This window comes from Micropterus salmoides, unplaced genomic scaffold (assembly GCF_014851395.1).
Source record: "Micropterus salmoides isolate LMB-PRFRI ecotype aquatic unplaced genomic scaffold, ASM1485139v1 Ms_hic_scaffold_22, whole genome shotgun sequence".
In the NCBI taxonomy this organism is placed as follows: domain Eukaryota; kingdom Metazoa; phylum Chordata; class Actinopteri; order Centrarchiformes; family Centrarchidae; genus Micropterus; species Micropterus salmoides.
The window spans coordinates 4,405,329-4,415,621 of record NW_024041373.1 but is presented as its reverse complement, the minus strand read 5'-3'; the positions used below and the strand labels follow the sequence as shown (position 1 = coordinate 4,415,621).

At 40.3% G+C, this 10,293-nt stretch overlaps 1 protein-coding gene across 1 annotated transcript; it reads right to left on the bottom strand.

The window, feature by feature from the left end:
• Positions 1 to 3,614: 3,614 nt before the first annotated feature.
• On the bottom strand, positions 3,615 to 9,800 carry LOC119917687 (baculoviral IAP repeat-containing protein 6-like). The gene is made up of 2 exons (XM_038738104.1): positions 9,341 to 9,800; positions 3,615 to 3,907 (listed from the first exon to the last, which is right to left on the bottom strand). The coding sequence occupies exons 1-2, from the start codon at positions 9,549 to 9,551 to the stop codon at positions 3,615 to 3,617; spliced, it is 504 nt and encodes a 167-aa protein (XP_038594032.1). The 5' UTR covers positions 9,552 to 9,800.
• Positions 9,801 to 10,293: the final 493 nt, after the last annotated feature.

Here is a 10,293-nt window from a genome sequence, read left to right as displayed (position 1 = left end):
TAATGGTTTCACACCATAGTTTAACACAAAGAAAAGGAGCACACATGTAGTATAATGTATAATAAATAGTTTGTTAAACTCTGTTTTACTGAACATTTTTCACTGTGCTCCCAAATTCTTAGTGTGCTCCTTGGGAAAAAGGTTAGCATAGAGCTCTGACTCACTCGTTCTCTCCATTAACAAGGAGTTAATATGTTGACATTTAAGACGCCGGGAGCTGATCCTCAGAATCAGTATCTGTGCCGATTGGGGCATATGTTAAAGAACATAACCAAATCTGATCCTTACTTTGCGGTGCTTTGTTGGAGTGCTGTCCTCTGTAATGACAGCCAGCCTCTACACTGCAAGCATTTAACTGCATATTTACACCAATTAGGGTTGTGAATGTGAAATGTGATTTGATTGCACCGGTGCCTGTTCTAACACCAGGTTGGCATAATTTCTAAGCTCCAACTGCAATAAATCCGTTATCACTCCTCTCTCTCTTATTAGCAAAGAGCAGGGTACAAGAGTGTTTGGTTAAGAAAATAGATAGACTAAATAACTTGAATACATTAGTCTTTGACAAATGTGTAAATTAGTGTTCAGAATTAGGGCCGAACGATTAATTACATTTGCGATATTTTCGCGATATCATAAAATGAGATTTTCCAATCGCAAAGGCTGTGATTACGCTCTGGTCACATAACATGCAAGAGTAAACAAGTCTGCAGAGGAAGAATCAAATTTGCACATTTCGCTGCACCTTGACTTGTTGTTGTCCAATGGCCTTAGGCTTGACAGAAGCTGACATGACAGAAACTGTAGTGTCAAACAGGGAATGAAAGTAGCAGACGCCACCCGCGGGTAACTTGGTGGTGGGTGAAATCGTCGGGCCATCCGTCACTTTGACGGACAGAAAAACGCACAACAGAAAGACACGTGTAGTAAGTTAAGCGTATTGTGGCGCCTGCGTCACACACACAGCCACCGGTCAGCTCTGGAAATATCTGTGAAACAGCGTTTCAAACCGAACTCAAGTCCGACAGAGGCCCAGTCTGTCCTGAGTTACTGCCTGGTTACAGCCAGTTTGCTGCTGACCAGCATCGGAAGCTGCGGGGGGGCTTACTAAGCTTGTCTATTTAACGGGAGAGGCTTCACTTGGTTTTATTTATTGGCCAACTTTTGATTTGAACCTCAAAGTCTATTTTGCTTACTGGGATCCAGAAAGATGGACTCCTGGGAGATTTGAACTGAGATAAGGACTCAATAATTGGTGGTTGAACAGTGGGTTTTGTATTGAGCGCTTACAAACAGTAACTGACAAATCCTTCATAATGCCTTTACTTAACAAAAAAAAAAAAAAGATTCAAACTGAGGATTTTTTTTAGGGTGATGACATAAAATATGACTACAGACATTCAAAGCTTTATCTGAAAACCTCAATATGAGTTTTGAATATTAAAAGATGACCTTTGGTGCAGCCCTAGAAAGTATTTGAGCTGTCAGCTGCCCACAGCTCAAGTGTAAGGATTTAAAGAACTTAAACTGTAATCTTTGTATGCATGCAAGTTTGTAGTGAAAGCACTTCAGATGTCAGCAAGTAGAAGAACTGGAGATACAGTTGATACACAAATATAGTATATAGTTGATATGTCACTAGAAGTAAAGAACTTGGGGCACAGTTTAGCTCACCTGGTAGAGCAGCATGTACAAGGCTGAGTCCTTACTGCAGCGGGCCAGGTTGAAATCCAACCTGTAGCCCTGCGGCCCCCTAGGGGTGGGGGGGAAAAAATCGATACAGCATAGTGTCGTGATATTTGCCATGGCAATACTGTATCGATACACGGACACCAAGTATCGATATTTTAGTATATAAATTGCAGATGGGAGTTTTAACTTTTTGGTACTAGAATAATAAAATCTATTGCTTTTTTAGTCCACTAGAAAACTTAACAGGACCATATAGAGGACTGAAAAAGTGAACAAACAGAGAAATGTTTCTTTTTAGATAAACAGATGTTGACAAAGGGACCTAATTGGAAGTTGGAAAAAGGTAATAAATTGCAATATATCTCAATATATTTAAAATTGCAATAAAATCGAATCGCAACATAAATGTTGTGATAATATCGTATCGTGGGGTGATTCCCACCCCTACGGCCCATCTCCTCGTTTCCTACCACAATCCTGTCTATTAAAGGCGAAAAATGCCCCCCAAAATATCTTACAATAAAAAAAAGAAGTAAAGTACTTAGTAGTACTTTCATAGCAACGGTCCACTGAAGAGGACTTCGGTGTGTACTGTGAAAGCAGTTGAAATGCCAGTTCAAGAGAAAAAATACACAACCGAAGAGTAAGACATGAAAGCAGTTACATTTTCAGGAAGAAAGGCTACTTGGCATTTGGATGAATACTGTATATGGTCAAACATGAACAGTAATCAAGAGCATTTTGACAAAAATGAAGGGGTTTAATCTACTCTTCTCAGCTTTTATATGCAGTTATTGATGTGACGTGGGTGAGTGTGAGGAAGGCTTGTGTAATTCTTAAGTAATCTGAGGGAGCATTAACACAACAGTTCTGCGACTGTTGTCAAAGGTTCTAACAGCCTTTCATATGCTCAGAATGAGCAGCTTATTCTGGCCAAGGTTTAGATTCCGAGGGTGGAACAAAAGGCTTAGTGTAACCTGGGGGTAGGAATCTCTAGGCACCTCACGATTCAATTACAATTGAAGAGAGCTGCGATGCGATTATAAAACAATTATCGATGCATCTTTTTTTCTATGTGATTTCTGAATAATTACTAAACATTTAATTTGCACATTAAAATCTAAAAGAAACATCTCCTCCTTAGCTTTAAAGGACAATCTTGTTCCCCTCATTTAATTTACTAACCACAGCTTCTCCTCCTTCTCTTTAATAACCAGTTTTCAGACTCTTCTGAAAGCTAAAAAATTATTTAACTATTATCAGGAAGTACAGTATGTGAACAGAACAGAGCTGTACACCAGTTTAACTTGTACCTGATGGTCTCAACCCTGGACAAGTAAGTAGTAATGACGTACAGCTAATATTAACATTTACTTTACTGATTTAGCTGGCATTACATAGCAGCCAAAACACGTGCTATACAGGGGAGATGTTAGCTAGCGCTAACTGCCTTCCCTTTCCAGCTGCTGAGGAAACGACAGACTTTTACACACTGTGACATACACTGCACGTTAACTGCCAGACTGACAACTTACTGCTAATATCTCTAATAACTCTGCTAACTTTCACTGTCACTTTCGACCACACGCTCTCTCATTCACTACGCACACACAAGACACACAGGGAGCCAGCCATGCGATGAGTGCTACCGTGCTCTCGCAGTGTGACAGTGAGAATCAGAAGTTGTCAAGTGGTCTTAAAGAGCATGTTCAATTTTAGTAGGGTGTTAGTAGGTTATTCATTCTGCAGCAGTGGTGTGCCGAACACAGGGGAACACCACGGACTGTCCGGGCGCTGCACTTCCACTTCAGAGAGTTCTGTCTTTTGCGTTCCATCATTACCTTATTAATTAACATTTAAATAATCAATTTTTGACATTTGTTAATTAATTCAGAATCTTTTATGTCTGCAACGCGATGCATCTAAGAACCTTTTTTTTTTTCCCCTCGATTTTTTGTGTAGACACAACAACTGGTGTTAACAACAACCATCTCTGTAAGGCGTGAACCGTAAAATATGCACCCTTCTCTTACCTCTGTTACCGGCAGCTCCAGCTGAACCATATCCTCAGGCTTGGCCACTGGAGGCTGGAGAGCGGTGTCCAGGAGCAGGATGCCGTTAAGGTCCTTCCTGCATCCAACTGCATAGTCGTCCACAAAAAGCACCTTGTCCACAGCGGGAAAGTACTGACACCTGACACGACCGCCAGGTTTAGCTGCAAGAGCAACAGAGGACAGCACACAGGATCAGGAGGTTTAAAGGAAAAAAGGCAAGGTCCAAAGTTACCAGCCAATAAACATGACACGTCAGTTACATTTAGCTTTGGTGGAGTAGCATTTTGAGATGATAATACAGGGAAGCACCATGTTCTTTCCGCCATCTACCAAACATTTCTTTTGACAAACAAGTCTGACTGGCCACCTTTCCACTCATACCATCAGTGTCTCTAGTCTCTACAGGCTGGATTTCATTCATTCTTCAGGGTCCTCTTGCAGTGTTGCAGATGTGAATTCCTGAATATTAAATGTTCATCTGCAGCTTTCTATAGTGGCCCAGTAATGTTTGTTCTTACTGAAGCATGTCACATGACATGGCTGAGCTCTCTTTCAGACTAAGAACATGACTATAAATATTGACTTACCGAATATTCTGCTGGCAAAATATTATTTACATCTGCTCCTGTTTTGAATTTAAAAATATAATTGGTTTAAAGTAATCTTCTATCACACTTTTACAAGACAGCCCATCACTTATCATTTATTTATGATTTTGTTTATATTACTTCCTTATTGAAATTATTTGCTTTTTTCCATATGTGTGGAGTCATGTTCTCAGATGTAGGTAGTGTAATTAGCAAATGTCTGAACTTTTGTATTCGATAAAGTGGGGAAGAAGTTGATATAAAAAAAAAACAAAAAAACTACTTTATATCCTTTATTGTAGTCGCTGTACATGAAGGCGTTCAGAAACCAATTTAGCTTGCTTTGTGGCAAAGACATTACCAGCAGAAACACTGTCGGCCTGCTCATTTTGAAATTACAGCGACCCCGCTAATGCCGCTGAGAGCAGCAAAGAATTATATCCTGTTCACATTCCAAATGTGCTTCGACTTCACATCATAAATGTTGCATCCTCATGGCGACATTTGAGGCTAGAGAATGTGCTGCCTAGTGCACACCTTTAGACAACCATGGAGAACGATACTTTCTAAATCGCAAAATATTTCTGAATGGCGTATTCATCTTTGTCTTTATTGTTAGTTAGCACTAAATTCAAGAGCCGATACCTAAATAGGAGCCACAGAGTAACTGTGCAATTCATAATCCACGTAGTTGGATAGATTATTTGACTACCAAAATAGTCGTTAGTTGCAGTCTTAGGCCTGAAGCATTTCTTTTATTTCAATAGGTTTCTGAAGGGGGCATGCCAGAAAAAGTTTGATAACCACTGGATTAACCGGACAGAATATTTATGAAACTTAATAGGTTGTCTCAACTAATAACTTCTTGATGAATATAAACAAGTGTTTCCCCCATATTCATTCAGCTGCTGAATTATGAGCGGCGCTACGAAAATTTCACACGCTCATTAATATCAATGGGCCACAGGCTTGTGCTGAGTGGATCGGCAATCGATGATCAGCGACTGGTTTTTCATGTGCTGATATTAAGGCAATTTTAACTAACTCACTATCAGAACTGAGATGACATAAAAACAGTCTCTACAACCTGCACCACACTGCAGTGTTTCCCATTCATTGATTTATTTGTGGCAACACCACTCGCCATAATATCATGCTGACCGCCACATACTGTTTAATATGAGGAAAATCATCATTCATCGCGGAGCTGCGCACAGCACATAGATTCACTCAGCCCCTTAACCAGTGAGTAAAAATTCCCCTTCACCAGGGAACACACCATATTATCTTTTACTGAGTGTGCCCATACATACAAATTATTTTTATTCATCTATTTTCAAGACACCAGGCTTGGCATACATATGTAATATATGTAATAAAAACAATAAACGAGTCATGTTTTTTATCCCAAATCACTTGTGGCAGTCGTCTTGCAACATAATCTACGGGTAAGGTGACTCTCCAGCTGCTGTTATTGCCACATACTTCAGTTCAACATAAACAAATGTGTACACAGTGAAGAGTACAGTCGGCCATAATTTGAAACCAAACCTGTCCCTGCAGATCCCACTAATGAGAAATCCACCATTGTGTCCCTGAGCAAGACACTTAACCCCTAGTTGCTCCAGAGGTGTGCGACCTCTGACATATCAATTATAAGTCACTTTGGATAAAAGCGTCAGCTAAATGAGTAAATGTAACATCCAACAGATCTTACTATGGAATTTTGCACTACTTTGTGGGGCTGAACAATTAAGTGAAATTGCAAAATGACCAAATGCAATAGTCAAATCACAGGAGCTGCAATTTTTTGATGAAGGTAAAATGTGTCACAACATCCCATTATATATGAAGGATTGTGATGCTTACAAATCATATTTTCCAGACATGAGGGAACATGCTTGTTTGGAACAGACCACAGCAAGTCACATCAGCATTTTTTTAATAAAAATGAAACGCAAAATTACCTTTCCCACTAAAATTGTGACTTATAACGCAATCGCAGTATCTGTCAAAATTGCCATTTCTTGCTTGTTTTTTTTGCTTGCAGAGGGGACAAAACTTCTATTAAAACATCCACTTTTCCATTTGAGTGTCCAATATGCGACAAGGTGGAAGTCAAGTGCAAAATGGGTAGTCCAGGATCATGTTCTGTAGTGCGTGCCATGCGAGTGATTAATGAGATTTACAGTATATTATTTTGCTCTACGAACGCTTTATATCCAGGTCATCAGCGAAAGCTGTCAATGTCAAAGGCAACTGACAGATGCCCTTAAACAGATATTAATGTTACATTTTATCTGGAAAGGATTTCTTTAAAAGATACATCATACGTGTTTATGTATCATTAAAGAGCTCATTAAATTTTAGTAAATTAACACCGTTTGATAATACAGCACTGTGGTGATGCAAGTTCACCAAAGAGAATTAAGAATCAATCAGCCAACAACTGGCTCCACTGTAAACAGCTCCAACTTTTTATCCCCACTTCTATATCTGTTCCAAAACTATTTCTTGGTATATAATAAAATTTCAGAGACCCATATGTGTCTGTTTTAGTGGTGTTTTATATGCAGATATAAAGCAGAGCCTTGCTGCTACAACTCAACCCTAGGGAAAACACTGCAGGGGATTGGGAGAGCAAAGATTTTGGAAGCAATGTGTGTGCTATGAGACAACTTGTTCTTGCTGGAGACAGACATCATGGTGAGGAAACAGCAGGCACAGTACAGTATTATGGACTGAATTATGTCTTTGTAAAGCAGTAACAGAAGAAGAGGAGCAACAGAGAGGGCTTTCAGTTTATGAATGGCAGAGAGTTTTGGTATAATTGGTAAAGGGCAACTTCAGGTATTGTAATGAAATAATAATCACTGGTATCTTTTTAGGTTGATATCCTTGGCCAATTTCACAGGAGCATAAACTACAACAAAATGAAAGCAAAACAAGATTTCTGGCTTTCATAATCCTATAATTAGCAAAGAACGCAGGTTATATTTTAAAGGTACATCTGTAAAAGCGGAATACTGATTTACTGCATTAGTTGCTCTGCTTTGTTAGCAGTCACATTCACTGTGTGACATATTCTATCTGTTGGGATATTTTGGAACATGAACTGGGTAGGCGTAGCATAAATGCAGAGAAGTAAATATGCTTTGATCATGAACGTTAGTTTTTCCACAGGAAAAGACTATACAATGTAAATTCCACAACTACATGGAAACCTTTCAACCATCCAAACACTGTGTCTGTTTCCATTCTGTCTTTGGGTTTGTCATCCTCTATTAATGAGTCTCAAAACAGATGACATGGACAGCATGGACAGCAATGTGCCCCCCCCCCCCAAAACAAGGTATGAAACAGATCTGGATATAATATAACCATCCACCCAGAGAAGGCTGAACCGGGCTGAACCTTCTATTCATCACGACGACAGGCTGACTCACACAGCATCAGCTCTTACTTGAAAACAGGGAGCTGAAAATGAACTGAAAGTAAAGTGAAGATCAACAGCTCAGTGAGTCTATCTGTTGAATATCTCCCTTTCCCTTTCAGAAGGTGTAGGGTTACTTTTATGTACACTATGAACATGCAACGTAGCAATATTCTATTAACATTAGCTATTTGCTGCATAAACGTTCCTCTAAAAACCTAAATGGATGTGGTGGTTGTTTGTAAGACTTATGGGTATTCCATCAAACACAGATGTATCTCCTACTTCCACAAAAAAAGTTGGCCATCTGTTACAAACCTTAAGTCGGCTGCAGCCTATCAAACTCAACAGCCAGTGCAAAATAACAAGAGGTATATAGAGATAGTTTGTAAGCAACTGTGGGTGTAGTAATACTGTTTACAGTCGACAGCTTTATTAACTAAAACTAGAGTACTGGCTGTGGAGGATACCTCCCCTTCCAAGAATTACTCTAAAATCATAGTAAATGCAGTGTATGTATGGGAACAAAGTAGTTGAAAACATTTTGTTTAATGATGACCGTCTAGACGAATGCTCCTCCGGAAATATTGACACCCATCAGCAGGTTAGCATCGTAAACAGATGGTAACAATGTCTGTTACCCGTCTACAGGACACGCAATCTAAGTGTGTTCATTCATTTCTCTTTCATAACTTTAACAACACTATCACACATGGTACGGTGTGTAAACAAAGCAGAGGACAGTGATCAACGTTGTAGATTGCAAGTGAGCGCGGAGAGCAGCTTGAGAAAACTCTTGGGGAACCTGGTATGCAATCTAACGCTACTGTCAGTACACTGTGACAGGACACTGCGTGCTGACATGTAACATCAACAAGACAAGTAGGCTGCTTACTCGACTGAATTAGTCAAGTTAGCCCAGAAAGCAAACATGGTTCCATTAACGTTACACCAACTCTACAGCATCAATTCAGTTTACTTTCAGCATCACACCTATGCCTTAAAATGACTTGCACGATAAACTGTAAAGTTAATAAGCTATATAGCAGCTAGCTAGCTTAGTGGCTATCACAGTAATTCACATTAACACACTGCACTGACTTAACTAAGTAACATTAGGCGTGCTACTCCGGGTGTCCAGGATAGGAATCGTGCGTTGTAAACTGTATATCGTGACTGACCACTAGAATGACAGGGAAGGTTGCCCGGCTAACTAGCGTTGTGCTAATTTAACTTGCTAGCCAATAGCTTGCATGGTAGATATGTCATGTTCCAAATGTGGTCAACTGTAGCAAACACTGGCGTTCAAGAATCACTAGTTTTTACTCTACACTACAAACAAATCGACGTCCAAAGATTTTATTTTATTTTTTGCAAAAGCAGAACAGGCGAAACGAATCATGTTAAAAATAATCTAACAAGGCCCAAATATAACTGCTAGAATCAGCTAACGTTAGCTAGCTGAGGTTACAAATCAGCCTGTGTCGTGTTTAGTGTCTGTTGTCAGTCAGTGGTTGGTTTGTCAAAACTGAAACTGTTGTTGTCAGGGCTTGACAGAGGGCTCCGGTGCTTACCATGCAACGCTGAAGCCTGGAGAATGGCCCCCGAAGTGCCGTCAATTACTTTGATGCTGCCGCGGCTGGTGACGGCCAAGATAGCGTTGAGGGCCGGGTGGTAGGAAAGGCTTCGCAGGCCCACCTCGTCGCAACGCAGGCAACCGTCTCTCAGTACAATCCAGTCTGAGGAGGTGGACGAGCCGGAGCCCGGCGAGGCCGCGGCCGCCATCTTCCCTTATTTTTCCCTTCCCTTCCCTTCTGGGGTTTGTAAGGATCCGATGATACACGTAATACTGCTAAATCTATAAGACTAACTCCGAACTATCACTCCTTTGCCACTGCTGACTCCTTCTGCGGCTTCTTCTCCTCCGCCCGTTACGGCAGCAGTGGCTATTCACCATCAGCGCTGAGGAACTCCAGGCTGGGCTTTCTGTCAGCTACACGATAGGTAAACGGAGCTAGCGTATCTCTGTGTCACCTCCCGCGATAACACCAAGTGCCAACGAGAACAACGGATGACCAAAATAACAGGAACACCAAAATAATAGCTCTGCAGAAATAAAGACAAGTAACCATCAGTTGATGCAGTCCAGTTCAATGACACCACAAACTACTCCCTCAAGCATTAGCATGCAGCTGAATCTGACACTTTGACTCAAAACTGCACATTAGAGCCTCACAGATGAAGCCTAGAATTTATTGTACTGGACGACATTATACAGGCCCTTTACTAGGACTGCAACTAGCAATGTATTTTTACTATCGGCTTCAGCCTTTGCAAAAAAGACAGAAAATAGTGAAAAATGGCCTCAAATTGCTTGTTTTGTCAGAGCAACAGTCTGACGGCCAAATATATTAACATTTACAATTTCATTTAAAAGGAGAAGCAACAAATCCTCTTTTGAGAAGCTAAGCAAATGTTTGCCATTTTTTCACGATCAATTAAAAATGATTAATGTATTATCACAGTT

What these genes read in the sequence shown, in the direction of transcription:
- LOC119917687 (XM_038738104.1), bottom strand. Translation starts at nt 9,551, where the DNA reads ATGGCGGCCGCGGCCTCGCCGGGCTCCGGCTCGTCCACCTCCTCAGAC. An exon ending in CCAGGCTTCAGCGTTGCATG is followed by an intron (nt 3,908 to 9,340) that starts GTAAGCACCGGA and finishes TTGCTCTTGCAG; the next exon opens with CTAAACCTGGCGGTCGTGTC.